The 19,663-nt window shown below is 42.5% G+C and overlaps 1 protein-coding gene across 3 annotated transcripts in view; it reads right to left on the minus strand.

Moving 5' to 3' along the window:
* SLC8A2 (solute carrier family 8 member A2) overlaps window positions 1–19,663 on the minus strand; it is a 79,918-nt gene that overhangs the window by 39,187 nt on the left and 21,068 nt on the right. Inside the window, exon 1 of one of the 3 annotated variants that reach the window (XM_069943338.1) lies at window positions 2,593–2,653. The exons of 1 other annotated variant lie outside the window; for it this stretch is intronic. Coding sequence is in view for 1 of the 2 variants with exons in the window: in XM_069943337.1 (XP_069799438.1) it covers window positions 2,289–2,362 (74 nt within the window). In the remaining variant the exon portion in view is untranslated. Of the gene's footprint in view, window positions 1–2,288; window positions 2,394–2,592; window positions 2,654–19,663 lie in introns of those variants that run through there. One more of the 3 variants, XM_069943337.1, reaches the window with a different exon arrangement.

Below are 19,663 nucleotides of genomic sequence, written 5' to 3' on the forward strand. Positions count from 1 at the left end.
AATATGAGAGACCACTTAGTCGCTTTACATATAATGTCAGGGATCGATAGCAATATACCAGCTCTGACATCCTACTTTTAATCTTGATTCTGGTTATAATCATGGCTGCTAGTATTGAAATGCCTCCCGCTCTAGACTGATGCAACTTACAGTAGTAAGGTACATGGTAGAAGTAGTAGTCTGAGACGCTGTCTACATTGTGCTGACACCTGTAAGTTGAATAGAGCAGGCTCTGCTGGTGACATATCACACATCATCTATCCAACTACTCAATTTTGTAAAATGAACCTAAAACAAAATACTTATACACTGTTACACTGAGGTACTACAAGTCCTAAAATAACCTAGCAAGTCCCACAAGTCACAATATATGGATAAAAGGGAGGCAGTGGTGTAGCTGTAAGGGTCACAGGGGTTACAGCTGTGTCTGGGCCCATAAATCAGGGGGGACCCCGGAGACCTCCCCTCAACTCTTTGAGGTTGACTGCTTATGTCTGACCTGTGAAAATTCACCTCCAATGCTTAGTAGTATAAGGATGTCTGGGCAAAAGCACTGACAGGGTCAGAGGTGTCAAAAAGGTTAAAGGTCAGAGAAGTAAAGTCATAAAACAAGAGGCTGCACTGACAGGAGCAGAGGAGATAGGAACTGGGTGTTAACCCCTTCCTCTCAATATGGTATCTGCCTGTGCTGTTTACCAACAAGAGTTAAATAAAAATAAGCATAATTTTAACCTGTTTATTATATAGATTGGTTTTCCTAATTACAGCTATGGCCAGGACCAGATTTGAATGACAGCGCCTGGACCTTCAGCCCCGGGCATCCACAGGTACAGGGACCCACACTTGGCTACAGTCTTGGGGCTGATTCATACTATGAAAAATTATATCTATGTATTTAGTAGAGACAGCATATCTATAGGACCATATAGCATTTGCATCGGGCCCTTAAACATTTCACTACGCCCCTGGAGGTTAAAGTGAAAGAGGTGGACTGAAGCGGGGCAAATACTATGTTGCAATGGCAGCATGGGGGCAAAACTCTGTATGCATGTGGTGACTAGTGATGAGCGAACATGTTCATAAATGTTTGTATGTTCGTACAAACATGACGCTAATTGTTCGTGTTAGCCAATCGTGAACAATTTGTTCGGTGATCAGAATGGTTATAACGATCATTTTTGAACATATTCAAACTTGCGAACGTACGCAACCGTGTAATTTACACTTTGCCACTGATAATCTGTACCCATCTGCGTAACTCTAAAATGAAACGTACGCAAATGTATGCAAATGAAATGCATACGCAACTGCGTAATTTATGCTTTGCACCTGATAATCTGTACGCATGTGCATAGCCCAAAATGTACGCTTCGACCGCATGTTCGTAATTTGTTCGTAAATGTTCGCCAAACTCAATCACTTTATTTTATGTTCGTGTTTGGGATCTGAACCGAACATTGGAATGTTCACTCATCACTAGTGATGACCAACATATGCATGATGTTGTGGCATCATCGGATATACATTCACCACCGGGTCTGATCATAGTTTGCAGCTACTGCAATAGAGAACTTGCCCCACAAAGTCAGCCCATCGGGATGAATCCAAGCTGTATGCCGCTAGGGAGCAGGAAAAGATAATACCTGTTTAGCTCCCTGAATAACCCCTTTAAGTCAATTCTAATTCAGCTCACCAACTAATGCTGAAAATGTATAGCTAAAAAGATGCCTTCCGAAAAACATGCAGTATATGTTATTTACTGGGTGTATAGAATAATGTAGTCTACTGGTGGAGGCCATGGAGGAAATGTAATGTGAACATTGCCTTATTCCAGACCTGCTAAGAATTAACCGTCAGAGAGAGTGCTGTGTTCCCCCTGCTCTGCACCTAACACCCCTCCATCCCCTCCATATCACCACTTATTGTGACAGTCCTATATCAGAGAAATATCCTTCACTTGGGCGTCCTGCTGCACCATTACATCCTCCTCTGCGGCATCTAAATTACACCAGGCAGCTAGAAGAAGGGAAGCAGATCTTTCATTTGTGTTTTTCAAAGAGTTAGATAGTGGAAAGAGTGTATGGGGAGCAGATTTCATCTCGCACAGCCGCCCACGCAGCCCGAGCACACTGCCTTCACAGCGAGGAGGGGACACTTGTTTGGACTATACGTGCAGTGTGGCGGAGGTGAGGCTGCATTCTATGTGGGGATTCTGCTAATCTCAGCATCGTGATGCCAGAAAGAGATGGGGTTGTCGAGGGCGTCAGAGCGAGCAGAGATGTTCTTACATAAGTCTCATTCCTGCGATGACACACAGCTTTGCTGCTGTTACTAGGCCTTGCGGGAGATGTGTCACCTTCATCGATGAATTAGACTTGGTGACATTTCTCTCAGGATTCTTGGCAATGTCACGTGGTCACTAGAGTATATACAGCTCAAAAGCGAGATTCATTTTTGCCCAACTCTTCCAACCTATATTGGGGGAGATTTGTGAAACCTTGTGCAGATAAGTAGTGAAGAAGTTGCCCATAGCAACCACACAGATTCAATCTTTTAAGGCCTACGAAAAATGACTAGATGGATAAACTTTACTTAGGGTGTGAGTAAAACAGACGGCATTGAGTCAGATGGGATTCCGAGCAGTGTCCGTGTGTCAATGGGATGCCTCGCGCTCCTCCGCTCAAGGAATTGACATGTCAATTCTTTGAGTAGAGAGCAGCAATGAGCAGAGGAGCACGAGGCATCCCATTGACACACTGAGAAGGGGGGTTCTGTGACGGGGGCTAAACCGCAGAATTCTATCGGTTTTAAAGAGTGCATATACCCTATACGACCGTAAGTAACAATCATCGTCCTGTGTTCAAAAAGTTCAAAAGCCCAGGGGTCATTCCCCAGCATGGTAGAATCAGAAAGTGGGTATGGGGGCAATGAATAAGAGGACATGAGCTGGACTTGCCTCGGCTGGAAAGCACCCTGAACTTTTAAGCTTCATTTACATATTAACAAAAAGGGTATATCAGGGCTGGGAAAGACTATGGAAAACCAAAAAAAGTTATGCATGGAATCATGATGACTAGCCCTATCCAGCCCTGTGGTTATTTACACCTCGCTTTTCCGGCTGACAGGTCCTCTTTAAATTGCGCCTCTGCATAAACTATTGACTTGAATATGTGAATATTTTAATACTAACTGGATTTGCTCATGAAATAAAACGTTCCTGTTCCCCTAAATCCTGCCTAGTTTAGCTCCATTTATATCATGAATTAATCATAGGAGTCTTCACAATGAGTGGCTCATACCCTTGTGGGCATTGTGTGGGTGGTGTACAGATTAGTTCCAACGAGAGCTCAATAACTGGTGTGTTGGGTACAACATTAAAGAAAAAAGTCTGAACACGTGGAAAATATGATTTATGGAACGATATATGGATGTTATATAGAGCATACTCATGGTGGCTCAGTGGTTAGCACTGTAGCCTTGCAGCGCTGGGGTCCTGAGTTAAATCCCACCAAGGGCAACATCTGCAAAGAGTCAATTTAGATGGGGACAGGGAAATAAAAAAGCATATTTTAAATCAGATGTTTACTATCACTGAACATTTGCAGTTCATGTCTAGCTATCCTCATGGTGTACTACCAAGGTCTCATGTGCACAAATACTGCGGGGACACTATCAGCTACCCAGACCTTCTGCCGGGAAGGAATAACTAAGCCAAGAGGGGTCTCCAGTCAAGGAAACAAACTTACAGCGAGCCTCAGTCAAGCATGACATGACCAACCCTCATTCCTTTTAATGCGCTTACTAAGGTCTAATGCAAATGACTGTATGTCTGAGAGGTATGGATCCCTAATACAACACCCCTAAAATGGTATGGGTCCATGCATTACTTTTTTAAATGGGTGGCCGCAGCCTGTACCTCAGTCCGCGGCCACCTCCACCTTCTTCCACCTCCACTGCGGTGAACGCCGCATCCCTAATGCTAGGACAAGGGTCTGCCTGCTCTCTGCCCCCAATGTCCCCAACCCAGCCACGTTGCTGTAAAGCATATTATTAAATGCTGTTAAACAACTCGTTAAACAAAAATTAAATAAAAAAAAATTATAATCAGAAATCTAATTCGTAATCTAGGCAATTTGACTATTATTAAATAGCTTAGCCTGTCCTAACTCCATGCCTTTGGTGCAAATTTAATTTTAACAATAACATTGAGTATCAGGTGATGGGTGTGATTATACAGTCGGGGGTTTGTATTAGGCATCTCATTTTTGGGGATTGGCTTAAAGGCGTCGTCCATTATCAGAAAAACATGGATGCTTTCACCCAAAACAGCGCCATGCCTGTCCACTGGTAGGATGTAGAATTGCAGCTCATGCCCATTTCCTTCAATGGAGCCAAGCTCCATTACCAGGCACAACCAATGGGGATGTTGTTTCGCCTTAGGAAGAAAGCTGCCATTTTTTTTTTCTAATGTTAGAAGACCCCTTTAAATGATAGAACATTCTAAGCGTGTCTAAGACAATTCTGCAACATCTATTACGACCCCAGCTGTTGCAGGTATAATAGCATGGCTGACTGTTATCACAATAAATGGACAATAATTGTTCATAGCCAATAACACAGGTCATCACCATTACATTATGTTATTCCCATACAGTCCGTGTGCTACACCTACTAAATGACTTGTGTTTTCTACAGACTTCAGTGCATTTCTATGTGTACAGATAGAGACCCTGAGATGAGAGACAAATATCAGCGTCTAATGGTCGCTTCCTGAAGGACGAGCAGCATCGCGTGACCAGGCAGCTCTTATGACATTATCAACATCCGAGTTGTCCCAGACTATAGGGAGGGTCGTCATCCGCTGTGTTCTCCTGTACCAGGAACACAACTAATGAGACTTGGGAAATCCCAAGACACTCGTGGCCGACGGGGCAATGGAATTATTAAATGTAATGGAATAAGAGGAGGGGGAGATGGAGAGAGGCAGACAGGCAGGGGAGAGATGGAAGACAAGCCAAGAATCTGATTATGATGGTGACGGGCAAAGCAAGATAGCAATACAATCTAAACAGAAGAGCTATTATAAAGGGTGGAACAGAGTATACAATGTTATAAAGGGACAACAGCAACTTCAAGGGTAGGGTAGAATTCCTAAAGGGGTACTCTGGTGATTTTTTTTCTTCTTTCAAATGAACTGGTGTCAGTGAGTTACACAGATTTGTAATTTACTTCTATTTAAAAAAAAAACTTAACTCCTCCAATACTTATCAGCTTCTGTATGTCCTGCAGGAAGTGGTGTATTTTTTTCCTGTCTGACATAGTGCTTTCTGCTGCCACCTCTGTCTCTGGCAGGAACTGTCCAGAGCAGCAGCAAATCCCCATAAAAAACCTCTTCTGCTCTGGACAGTTCTTATCATGGACAGAGGTGGCAGCAGAGAGCACTGTGTCAGATTGGAAAGAATACACCACTTCCTGCAGAACGTACAGCAGCTGATAAGTACTGGAAGACTTAATATTTTTAAAGGGAACCAATTAGCACGATTGTTCTTATAAGGTACCCAGAATCATAGTACAGAACTACTGTGCAGCTCGCTGCACATAGCAGCCGTGGCTGCAGCTGTAGCTTTAGTAAGGAGAAAAAGGTTTTTTATTCTGCCATGCGAGGCAGGGAGAGGGGTGGCAAGTAGTCATCTGGGCAGGGAGCCTGTCAGCACGCATTGCAGTGTTGTTTGCAGGCAGAGAGGCCACTATCGGGGCTCTCCACAGCGAGCCATGATTGCTATCACTGCTCATTCTGATAGTGGTTCTAGCTGTGCGAGCTGTGATAGCAATCATCTTTCGCTGTAGACAGGGAGCCGCGCTGTTCTATAGTGATGGGCAGCATTCACGGGTACTCATTAAGAGGGGCTGGAGGGGGATTTAGAGAGATACAAGGTAAAAAAAAAAAACAATAACAAATAAACGTACAAACATCAGGTAAAATTTTACTTCATGACGTCAACTTTTTTTAAAAACTTTTTCTTTTAAGTCCTTCTAGGGGACTATTCTAAGCAATCATTCCATTGCTGAGTGGAATGGATATGCATCTATTAGATTGGTTCTCTCCTGGTACAGCCTGCCATAGGCAGACTGTACTAGCGGATCAACTAAGGCAGGCAGAGAGGCCTAGGACAGACAGGGAGAACTTGGGCTGCCCCGATAACCAGTTAGCACCCTACAATTATACTAGTAACTAAAAGTTATTCAGATTTGTAGATTTGCTCTATTTAAAAATTAAGCATGGTGCTCTCTGCTGCTACCTCTCTCCGTGTCAGGAACTGTCCAGATCAGGAGAGCTTGGCTATGAGGGTTTATTGTTTTTCTGGACAGTTCCAGAAATAGACACATATGGTAGCAGGAAGCACTGTGTCAGACTGGAAAGATCTATACAATGTCCTCCAGGGCATACAGTAGCAGAAAGTACTGAAAAAGGCCTTGAATTTTTTAAACAGAGATCAATTACAAATCTATATAACTTTAAGAGACCTGTTTATTTATTTTTTTAAACCTATTGCCATTTATGCTGCAATTTTGTGTCGGTGGGGGGGGGAGGGAAGGTCCTTTCATTTTGCTATAGTGAGCTATGAATTCTAGGTACACCCCTGCTTGATATCATAATATTAATTTTTATTAATGATGTCTCAGGCTTCCCAGGCATCAGCCCCAATACGCGCACAGCAGCCTCCTCATTTAAAGACATGTCGTTCATTACTTACACTACCTTTAGGGGTATGAGTGACAAGGAACCTATTATTTCTGTTACCTGAAGGCGGCACATAAATTAACAGGCTAATGGCTTGGGGACTTTTTCCATAAAGACATAAATTTAAAGGGGATGACAGGAATAGGGTTAAAAAAAACCTTGTTTTAATGGTGGACCAAACCAAAAGATTACTGTAGGGCCATAAAGCGGGTTATGATCACTGTTGTTTTTAACACTTTATTTCCATGCTTTAGGGGTTCCCCTAGGTTTCTGTTTAAAAAAAAAAAATACCTGAAAAAATGTCAGAGTTTAAAAAAAAAATGCATGAAAATTCATAGAGAAAAGCAATCACAAAAAAACCTATGTATGACGGAAGCCTCAGTTGGTCAAATAGAAATTTGCAATTTAAAAAAAAAAACTGTGAATAAAGGAAACTGTGAATTTTCATGGATTTCACTGACTTTTTTATGAAATGTAACAGGGACATCCTCATTAAACCACAATCCAACATTTCACTATACTTTTATTTTTATCTGTTTTTATCCTTCTAGTTGCTTTTATTGCCTCCTATGGGATATCAACGATCTCAGGCATCTGTTCCTACGTCCACGTCTATTCAGTTTTGTCCTTTTAAAGCATGTTTTATTTTTGACCCTTTTACTTAACAAGAATTTGCAGAAGTTCCAAATTTCTCCTGAAGTCGTTCAGCATTTAATTCCCATAGTAACAGACCAGACATATCCCCGAGACTCACTTCCCACCATTCTATTACGTCCGGCAGTCAAGAAATATGACAGTGTAATATGGATAATGGGATCTGGAAGGAGGCTCCACTTTTTTTATAATTTTTGAAGTGAATTGATGGAATTAGAGTCAATTTTCAGCAGCAGCTGATGCAGGATCTTCATTGACTAATATTGATCTTCTTAAAGGGAAAAATGCAATTGAATCAATTTTAGCAACTAGCGTTGACCTTTCACCTCCGGATAATAGATATAAGTGTGGCTTTTTAACATGCAATCAATTATTTTTGGTTTTTTAAATCAATATTTTTTCCAAATTAAGGGAACTGTCATGTAAATGACGCGTCTGTACTAAATCCTGTATGCGGGGAGTTGAGATAATCCATATTAACGTTAATCCCTCTTTAAAGAGATTGGAAAAGAGTTGGAATTTTTTTTTTTTGCAGAGGTAGCAGTTACATAGATAGTGAAGACATCCATCCATCCAGTTCAACCAACTAAGAGATAATGGGTGACAGGGAGGAGAAAGGGTCATTCTTAGGATCATCCAGAGGGAGGCAAAATACCCTTTAAGGCATCAGCTTAGGCAGTCAGATCCTCAGCTTTCTTCTTTTCTAGATTTACCACCTTTAAAGTGGAAGTCTTTGGGAACCACTATGACTCAGCCCGGAAGTGGAGACCACTTAAAGTTACAGAGTAGGGTTGCCAAGTGCTAGAAGTCACCAATACTTTTCTGACTCAATAACGACAAAGACCAAACCTCATCTGGTATTGAAATCAGCAAAAACTTTGCCCCATTGGGAGTTTTATTGCATGTGTGTCCATGACCAAGCAGCTGTATGCAAGCCGTACATTAACAAGCACAATGCAAAGCTTTGGATGGAGTGGTGTAAAGCGCCATCTCTATTTATCAGTCTGATGGACAAATCTAAGTTTGGTGAATGCAGGAGAATAGTATGTGACTGACCATATTGTGTCAGCTGTAAAAAAGAGGAAATCCCATGAAATTGAAAAATGGCTGGAAGGCAGGGGGTGCGGGAAAATATTAAAAAAGTAAACTCGCCTGTCCCCATGCCTCTGTAGCGCCACTTCTGGGTCCTGTTGATGGCTGCTAGGTGTCATATTCTGCTGGAATCCGGGTACTTCATATACCCAGCTTGACAGTCACCGGTCACCTGCAGCTCCTCCAGCGGTAGCATCACATACCCGAGTGATCAATTGCCCAGTCAGCCAGTCAGTGCCTGTCCGTCCCACTTGGCCAAGTGAGTAATTGATCACCTGGGTATTTGACGTTGCCACTGGAAGAGCTGCAGGTGGCCGGCGGCAGTCAACGAGACCTAGACGCGGATCTACAGGGCACGAGGATAGGTAAGTAAATTAGGTAATAAGTTTAGTATTTTTCTGCAAACCCCCACAACCACCTTCCTCCCATTAAAAGACATAGAGGGGGAGTGCGGTGTGGATGAGCTTTTGACTAGCCCACACAGAACCCTAAGTCCATCACTCACCTTTAGGATGAACTAAAACAGAAAATGAGATCCAGGCCCTCTCGCCAACATCAATGTTTGACCTCACATATGTTCTTCTGCTTGAATAGGCGCCAATTCCCACAGACACCTCCAAAATATTGTAGAAAGTCTTCCCAGAGGAGAGGAAGCTGTTATTACTGCAAACTCCATATTATTTAGAATTGAATGTCCTAAAAGCTCCAGTGTGTGTATAGATGTAAAGTGTGGGCGTCTAATACTATTGTCTGTATAATATAATGTATAAAGTCAAGATGGGACAGCGCCTTTGAAGAGAACCTGTTACCATATAAATGCTGTCCAATCTACTGACATGTTGCTAAGCTGGTTGAACTCTGGTTCTGGAAAATGGTTCAGTATATTTGTTAATTGTTGAAATTGCCAATCCTTCTATGTTTAGGAGTCCACTGGGCAGTCTCTCGATGACTAACAGCTTTCATAACATAATACATTATATTTTACAGATTTTTTCCCCAAACCATTATATATTATTCTGCTTAGTTTTTTCTTCTATGTAAAAAGACGCTGACAGGTCAAACTACTTTTCAACATGGTTTCTTTTGAGGAACATGAAGCGATTAACTACGAAGTGCTCATTTCAATTACCAGCAAGAATGGTAAAGACGGATCTTCTAACTTTCGGTGAATGTACAAAGAGACATGTGAAATGGCGGGCGTATGGTGCCGCACAAATTTAGATTTTACCATGCCCAGTATCTGCCCAAGTACAAGTAGACAATTGACTATTTTGCAAAACCTCTCCCAGTAGAGGCAAATCGAAATGTGTTGGAACCACAGCAGTCCTCTATGACAATGCTGCCAGGGTTAGTGTGTTGGGGTAAAATAATATAATGGTGGAATGTGTTGGGTATTGTTGCTCATCTTGGGTTTATTTAGCTTACTTTAGGACCAGATGTCACATATATATGTCCTGCAGATCCGCAATTGAGGACAGTATCGGACCAATTCTAGTTTCTGGGCACTCAATTGTGGATGGCACAGACCACATTATCGACTTTTGCCTCCTTTACAAGTGCATGGTCGGTGATTGTGGGTGACCCATGGATGACTCCATGGGTCACCGTTGTCCTTAAGAGCCAAATACAGATGTGTACAGATGGAAAAGAGGCCTTTGGGCAATTGCTCACGCTGTCTGTACACCCATGATATCTCTAGAGAAGGCAATGGAAGCTTATTGGATCTGTTGCCATGGCAGATTACTATGTCAGAAGCTTAAAAAACAGCAAGAAGAGGTGTTAAAATTGATACATTATGTTGTTTTGTTGAAAACCTTTTTATAATATTTGACTCCGTGAGTTTTAATGGAGGGTTTTTATTGATCTCACCCACCATTAAATTAAGGTAATTGATTTCCTGTATAGTTCTTCTAATAAAGCTTTAATGAATTAATAAATTATACAGGCAAATAGACGTTTAAAGTGAAGTGAAACGCCACACAATTTATTATAAAATCCAGATCCTCTAGTCGATTAGATGATGCCTATTGGGAAAAAATAGAGAAATTGTAGCTTCCCACACCCTGTGCCTTTTTATTCACTGCAAAACATATGGGGCACCTGCAGTTTGCAATTTTTGTAAATGAAACAAAGCTAAAGAGCTATGCTGGATAATAGTAAGGGCTTGAATACTAGACAATATCACGTACATGGACTTTGGACAGCGCTGTATGGGCCCATAACATATATGTGCATGATGCCTCTGTGAGCAGCACTGCTACAAAAAGAGAATACCTCCATGATATACCAGATGATGCTGCATGACACGAGACCCGGTGTGAGGGTACGGCCGGTCACTTGCCAGATGGATAGGTGTGGCGCCAGTTCTATGGTGGTTGGCCGAGATATAGCCGTGTCCAGTGATGTTATGTCGTGATGCCAGTGCCAGTTGGGCACACAGGTATGGTGGCACACCTGCTTTTATTTTAAGGGGATGGACATACCTTGTTCCCCTGTGGTCAGTGACATGCCGGCTGTTGCGGGGTTCCTTGGGTACTTATCACGGTGGTCCGAAGTGGAATAGTGACCCACTTGGACTATTGGCACTGCCACCCACAGAAAGGGGAAATGTCCCAAGGAGTGTGTGTGTACTGTGTCAGTGCTTGACAAGGAATCACAGAGTCTCTTTAGCATAAATAAATCTTATTTACTCTTAAGATACTTGAGGTAGGCAGAAGATAATACAGCTTTGCCTTGATACAATACTTTACACTTGATAAGATACTTAATACTTTGGGATCCAGAGAGAGTAGAGAGAGTGGTACAGTGGTGCCGACTGAGAGTAGAAAGAGTGGTACAGTGGTGCCGACTGAGCTGCGTGCTGAGAAGTAGAATAAAGGATCAGAAGAGTAGAGAGGAGGATGTCGAGAGAGTCCCAACCCTCTTCCGGAACTTCAGAGGTAGAAATAGAAGAATACTTGAGAAGAGAGAGAATACTTGGGCCTGTATTTTGACTCTTTGGTCTTTGCACCACCTATTGCCCACCAGTGTTGAGTGACCCATCCTAGAGAGTGACACAAGCCCCAGACCTTGTTAACTGGGATGAGTGGAATGCTGAGGGTTCCCTGCTTACACCCACACTGCGAGATAGCGTTCGTAGGCTTCTAGCAACTTTGCTCTTTCCGGATCAGTTCCTTTACTTTCTTTATGGATACTGTCCTGCACTGTGTCTCTCCTTGCCCACGGCGTGGGTTGAGATTATCCCTGACTTGTCCTCTCTAGTGAAGGTTTAACACTGCATAGTGTTGAGTGAAGTTACTGGCAAAGAAACTGTAGGTAGCTGCATGTGTCCTGCATCTACAGCATCTAAAGACAAAAGACTCTACACTTCCTCTACACATGTGACTTCCTTCCTACAGCCCCTGTAAGGTGTGCTGTGAGTGGGCAAGGAGTGCCTATGTGAGAAGTAAAGACAGAGATGATAGGTGAGAAAAAGAAAGAACTCTCATTAGCATACAGATCCATGTGACACACAGACAAAAATAACCCCTTAAGTACTACAGCTGTGCAATAACTGAGCATATATACTTGCAATACCGACATCTTGTGGCGAAACTCTACTACTACATCACCACTTACACTCCAAAAAGTACAGGCTTTTACGAAGGGTGTAACCAATAGCAACACCTGTGGTTGGACACCACAGTAGCCCCCCCATGTAGGCATCTCCCTTGTAGGTAGTCCCCCAAACACAGTAAATAATATGCCACATGTAGGTTATCCCACTGTAGGTAGCCTCCCTTCATGTAGGCATCCCCCACTGTAGGCAATAACCCAGTAGGTTGCCCCCTTCCATGTAGGCATCTCCCCCTGTAAGTAATACTCAAGTAGGCAGCCCCCCATGTAGGCACCCCCCCATGTAGGCAGCCCTCTGTGTAGGCATCCTCCTGTAGGCAATACCCCAGTAGGAAGCCCTCCTCCATGTAGGCATCCCCCCCCTCTAGACAGCCCCCTCCCCATGTAGGCACCCCTCTGGTAGTTAGGCCCTCTATGTAAATAAAAAGACAATAAGAAACCATACCTACCTGCATTGTAGTGCTGCACTTTTGTAGTGTCTCCTCTCCTCACTCTGTAAGCTGCAGCACTAGGGAAAGAAGCATCGATGCTCCTTGCTCTGTCAATAACAGTGCTGCATTATTTGACTGTGAGCGATCCTTACAAGTGCTCACAATTAAAGAGCCAGGTGCTGCACCCGGTGGCTGGATGAACCCCAGTTCACCGGGTGCCGTCTCCCTTCCTGCCATCTCCCTTCCAATAGCAGAGGGCGCCTGGTGCCTCAACTCAAGTGGCCTCACGGAAGAATCACCCTTGGTCCCAGTGGTAAGACTACACCAGTGACAATACCCCTTTACATATATGTTTCTAAAAAACATGGCTGAAGAAGTTGTCTTAATATCAACCATTAAAGTAAATAACAATGATCCTAATATGATGGAGGCCTTAATACACTTTTAATGTTTCGTTATCAGTGAAAAATAACTGGATTGAATAAATATAAAGATCGCTGGCCGCTGACCTGACATCTATAAAAAATAGACATAAAAATTTTCCCATTTTTCTTGAGTCAATCCCATTGAAGCAAGGTCAGTTCAATGACAGATCCTGAGCACCGAGGTCCGGCCTTGGGGCTCCATTATCACAATTAGCAGCCTGACACACAACTTGGAGCTGGGGGGCAGCTAATGGGCCGGAATAAAGGGCAGGGATCCCAGGGCACAGACTATTCTGTAACATGAATCGCTCTGTTTGCAAACTGTGAGGCTAGTGAACAGACCTTGAAAATAGCCTGCAGCACCTGCAGCGGGGCACAGACAGGACTGAGATAGCTCTATGCATCCAGACTTTAGGAGTTGTATTTCCGTTGTTAGTTCTGTGACCTGTGACATTCCAACATTCCCAATGGAATAGCAACATAGAATGCCAAAAAAAGAAAGAGCTATGAAATATTGGTATATTCCTTCTGCTTAAAGTGTATCTGTCATTTCAAAAGATTTTTTTTTAATAAACCTGCATACTTGTGTTATATGAACCCCAATGAAGTGACAAGGGGATTTTTGGGCTCTCATTGCTATTACTAAGCTTCTGAGAGTTCCCTCAATGTTACCAAGGTATATGTAATACTCTCCATTTCAGAGGGTGCAACCGGAGCTGAGCTGTTTGCCAGTAGTACACATACATGGACTTCCTTTGCCCCTGGGGTGTGCCCATACCCTCACCAATTGCAACAACAAGAAGTGCTTGGCTGAGCGCGACTGTCTCTGTCCCACTGCAAGAGATGGATTCTACAGTTAGTCTATGAAACCTGTCTCCTACAGTAAGACGAGGAGAGCAGCCACATTATAAAGAAGTGCTATAAACTATAACTTTTATTAATACACTACTTCAATAATTACAAGCACAATAAGTAAATACAAAGCTACAGTAGTAAATAATAAGTCAGTACATTACCACCATAAGCAAATCAAAAGTAGATTCCCCTCCCGGCGCGTTTCTATCATTTGTATCAGTGTTATCATCAAGGGGACGCTTGTCATTGTGAATCTACTAATTGTATCAACACCACCACCAACAGAGGTGTTAAAACCACAAGCTATACTAATATGGGAGTATATGACAATTTTAATTAAAGGATTACAAATAGATTGCTATACGAGTAATCACGTATACACACTTGTACATACATAATATGTAGTGTCAGATGGATGACAGGAGGTATAATACCAAACTGTGGTAGTGTATTGCTTCTGATCCATTATGTTGGTAAAGAATACGTGTATGTCTATGTAATGTCAAAGGTTTTGTAAATGACAGGTTGTCCTCTTCACATCAAGGCCCACTAGTCAGGGGCGCAGCTAGGATTCATGGGGCCCCATAGCAAAAAACTGTATGGAGCCCTATGAATCCTGTGCTGGGCCAGGTAAGTGTGTGTATGAAAGGGGGTGGGGGGCTTCTTGCGGCAGGAGGTGCAATGCTGCCACATGATATACTGGCAGGACAGGAAGCCAATGACTTCTTGCTTTGTCAGTCAGAGCGCTGCAGCATTTAACTGTGAGTGCTTATCATGAATGCCCACAGTTAAAGGGCCAGGGGCCTGCGATCCCTCTTAGTGCATGGGCTCATAGAAGTAGCCTGCCTTTATGGTAGGTACCCTACTGCCCCTAGCGATCATCTAAGACCACTGAATAGATTAGTCATTGGACTTTATTACATAAAACCCATTGCTATTTTGAATAAAAAGCACCCACAACTGTAGAATCATAGAAACCAAAAGAACAAGATTACTTGGTCTATACAATGGGTATAAGCATAAGCTTCAACTATATCTACTCATATCATACATAGATCTAGTGATAGATTTTGGAATCAAGATACTGATGGATCTTTTTTTCATATGGAATGTATTTTTATCCATCCTAGTTCATTCTTTCTCCCCGAATCGTCAGGACAGCAGGTGTTGTGAAGCACTATGAAGGCTGTACAGCAATGCCGACCATCAGAGATGGTGCTTTAAAGGGACAAATCCACACCAGGACTGGGGGTCTTTTTCATGTATTTGAATCTTTACAAAAAGTAGGGAAAAAAATCCACTCGCTTGATCAAAAGTGTAAAAAAAAACTCTCTATATTTAAGCAATCATCTAAGGACATTCTATGAAAGAGTGATTCGTCATACACGGAGAGAAAAGGACAATACATAATAATTTCAGCTGCGTTTTAGATGCTCCGAAAGTGAGAAAGATGACAAGCACTGAGATCAGAAGGAGGAAATTCACAGCAGTCAATGCAGGACAAAAAGAGGCCAGAAGGAAAAGGCCAACTCTATAATGAAGGTGTCAACTCCATCTTCAAGAACCTGTGAAATAAGAAAGTCACCGTACACCTGCCAGTGATAAGGCTCCTGCCAGCACAAGCCGAAATCACAACTATATGAAATGATTCAGAAGTCAGATTGTGTTTTTTAATAATTAACATTCATCCTTAAGGGTGCCTTCACACCTATCGTATCGCAGTAGAAAATCCGCTACGGATCCGCAGCAGATCCGCAGCAGATTTAACTAAATGAATGAACAGAGCATTAAATACGCACTGTCAAATCCGCTGCGGATCCGCAGCAGATTTGTAAGTGCGGATTTGATGCTGTGTTCATTCATTTAGTTAAATCTGCTGCGGATCCGCAGCGGATTTTCTACTGCGATACGGTAGGTGTGAAGGCACCCTAAACCCAAGTTGATATGAAATCAGAAAAATAAACCCTGTGCCACGAGTTTGGTAAGAATTAATATAAAAACTTTTACATATTATTTCCAGAAAATCTCCTCTTGCGTAGAGGAACGAATACCAAATAGATCCAAAATATATCTGCCGGGTGAGAAGCACGTGCTGCTGCAAGGGCTATAGGTAAAGTCAGTAACGTAAGTATATTAATTCCATCCTGGTCTCTCCATTGGCAGCACATAGAAATATAGAGGATATACAGTAGCAAGAAAAAAACAAGTGTGAGAACAGAAGACGAAGAGTCTTGCAAAGGATTATTAGGCTACTATTACATGGGCTATGGCCCAATCATGACCCAATCTGCTAGATCGGTGCTCGTTTACTGGATCTATTAAATGGCCTGATAATCGGGCAGAAAGGGCTGTATGGACATCGTTAGCGAAGTCCATGCAGCCCTTGCCCAAACACCTGACACCTTACCTCTCCACGCTCCCAGTCTTCTCTCCTGTGCTCCGCACCTTCATTTTGCGGCCTGAGATTGGATGAGCGGCCTGTCAGCTGACAGGCCACTCAGACTTTGCAGCCGCCTGGACGAGGAAGGTGTCGAGCAAAGGAGAGAAGACTGGGGGTGGAGAGAGGTAAGGTCTCAGGTGTTTGGGGAATCATCAGCTGCTGGCCGCGCATCGCTATTACATATAGCAATGCGCTGTTGGCACCCGACGATTTTAGGTCCAAACCTAAATCAACAATCAGCCGATGATCATTGCCATTGGCTGATCATTGTCCCTATTACATTGTCCCTCCGTGTAATAGAGCCCTAAGCCCCAGGTACCTGATAAATGTATCAGAAGACTCCCAGAAAATTCAATTTCTGCTCAGGCTCGCTTCCGGATTTTATGAGCGCAAAATCAACCTCCTCACCAAGGTTGATTTAATGTCCTACACTAGAGATGAGCACAACTCAAGAAGGCTCATGTCCGATGGCTTTCAATACCAGTGGCTGAAGAAGTTGGATGCAACCCTAGGGACACTGGAAAAACATGGATACAGCCATTGGCATATCAGAGTTTTCCCAGACTCCCTAGGGCTGCATCCAACTTCTTTAGCCATGGGTATTCAAATGCCGAACGATCAACCGCAAGCATGCTCAAGTTGCACTCATCTCTATATTAGACTTATTTGGGGGTCCCAAAAAAGACCCTGAAACATTGGCCTGAAACAAACTTGTCTTAAGAGACTAGTGGTTGGTTGGTGGAATGGTTGTTTGCATGGTTGGTTGGTTAGATGGTAATTTTGTTGCATGGTTGGTTTGTTGGTTATTTGCGTATTTGGTTGGTTGGTTATTTGGTTATTTTGTTGAATGAATAAATGGTTGGTTAGTTGGTTGGTTGGTTGGTTGGTTGGTTAGTTAGTAATTTTGTTGCATGGTTGGTGATTTGCATACTTGGATGGTTGGTTGGTTAGTTGGTTGAATGGTTGATTTGTTGGTGGATCAGTTGCATGATTGGCCCCATGGCCATGGTTGGTACCAGACAGAATGGATGTTATGGCAAACAGCTATTAAGTGGGTTCATATACAACAATGAAAGTTGAATGCAGAATACAAGGAGATGAAAGTAAGGACATAAAAAGTCACTTTGGAAAGATTACAGACATAAATATTTATCTGCTTTAGATGTCCTGAACCTACCTGCAACTGATGGTGGTTATAATAAAATGGGGCTCTCTTCAGGTTTCCACCAGGATCATGTGCTTTATGAATATATTGTTTGGAACAATGTTTGGAAAACTGGTCTGTTAAGAGTTGACTAATGAAATATTGGGCCACGAAGGCCAACTGAATAATTCAGTGAAGATTTGTTAGGATTTGTTCTGCAGTTGGTACTAAAAAAAGGACTTATCTGAAGAATTGCTTATGTTAGATTTAGTATACAGAGGTTCCACAGATCATCCAGTTGGTCTTCACATTTTTAACATACTACCCCCAACACCTACAGTAGCCCGATTTCTACAGTTTTACAGAGTGTTTTCATCCGTTTATATTTCAGACTATGTGTCTACAATTGTCTGTGATGTATTAGAAGACCATAAGAAGCTGATGAGACTCAGAAAAGGTCAAGCTTTCAGTGGATTTGTGTTGCCCTTGTTGATCTGTAATAAATGTGGTTGAAATATGAGAACTTAAGGAATTAAAGTATAACGTGGAAGGGATAATCTGTGTAGGAACCGGATTTTCTCCACAGACATTCTGAACAGCAACCAAGATACTTGTAAAATGTTGCTTGTTCTATCAGTGATCCAAAGACTTAAAATTAGTTACAGGATAAAACTCTGGGCTATGTGTAGCTACAGTATTACTGAAATGGACCTGTTATGATCAACCTGAGAGAGCTTATAACTAGTGTTGAGTGAGCACTTAAATGCTCGAGTGCTAGTTACTTGAGTCAAGCATTTTTTTCAATGCTCGAGTAACAAGCTTCATTGAAAACAATGGGAGACTCAATTTATTAACAAGGTGCCCCCTGCTTTGCAGGTGGCTCAATCAACACTAGTTATATCTATAGAGTATAAGGCCACGTTCACACAGTGTAAATTATCAATTAATTATGGCAGTTGTTGCCGATTTGCAACAACGGCCGTGATTAGTAGAAAATTTACTGCAGTCAATGCCGGAGTGTACGCACATAGTATACACTCTGTCTGGGATCTCTAGCGGCTGCAGGAAAAACTGACATGTCAGTTTTGTGCGGCCACTATTCATTAAATAGCAGCCGCACAGAACTATCAGTTCATACAATGGAAAGTGCGACTCCTGCCGCATTTCCTATTGTGAGCTATGGTGAATTGGAATGCAGGCACACATGGATGCACCCACATCCCAATTCAATAGAGTTGAAGTTTATAAACTTCACTGACCCCGGCCTTTCTGTGACACAGCTGGGTCACAGAACTGCCAGTGTCTTGCATAGTGTGAAAGTTTGTAAAGGTGTGTTCACGCCTTGTGGTAAATCAAGTATACTAGGAAAAGAATGAATAGGCATTATGGACAGCTTTCTATTCTTAATAGCCAAGAGAAGACTCACTCCACTAGTAAAGACAACTATGCCCAATGGGTAGTGGGTAAAAAAGAGAAGAACCACCAACACGATGGTAGGGAAGAGATGAACCACCAACATGATGGTAGAGTTCAATATACATTAAAGAGCTTGTCCAGCTTTCATATACTCTATTCTGGAGTTAATAGAAGGGGGTCTGTTCAGGATCCTGTTTCATGTGGAGGTCTCTGGAGGACCTGTCCTGTCCTGCTTTACATTGACAAAGCCCTGATTTCCATGGGCACCATGTAATACTTTGCTTCCCCTTGTAATGACTCTTATTGCTGGGTTTCCCCGAAGATAACAACTGATTGTTGAAGGTCCCTGCTGGAGGACACTATGAGATTAACTTATTGACAAGAGCCCTTCAATTATGTAGCGATTGTCCAAAGCAAAAAAAAAAAAACCTTTAGGAACCCAGAAGACTCTAGCAAAAGACACAACATTCCAGACATACACTATGTATATAGAGTTATTAAAATTTGGAAAACTATCTTGGACTACAACAGTTGGGTGATACATGCACAAGTCATACCATAAAGGCAGCCCAGGTGCGTCCTACCGAAAAAGGAGGCCTAAACTTTGGATCAAGTAGGGCAACCTGTGTAGGAAAGAGCATGCCTTCTCTGGAGGTGCTGTACTATTTGCAAATAGAGAAGAAGGTGGGACAGCTTGGAAGGCAAAACAAGCTCCACTATAATGAGGGATCCATTCTGATCTGTGCTATTGAGCCCTTTTTCTTCTATACATTCCAGACAACTGAAATGGTGCGGTCCCTAAAGTCCTAAAGTTAGTAGATCCTATGGTCAAATATGTAGGTGGCAATA

This window comes from Dendropsophus ebraccatus, chromosome 10 (genome assembly GCF_027789765.1).
Source record: "Dendropsophus ebraccatus isolate aDenEbr1 chromosome 10, aDenEbr1.pat, whole genome shotgun sequence".
NCBI classification, from domain to species: domain Eukaryota; kingdom Metazoa; phylum Chordata; class Amphibia; order Anura; family Hylidae; genus Dendropsophus; species Dendropsophus ebraccatus.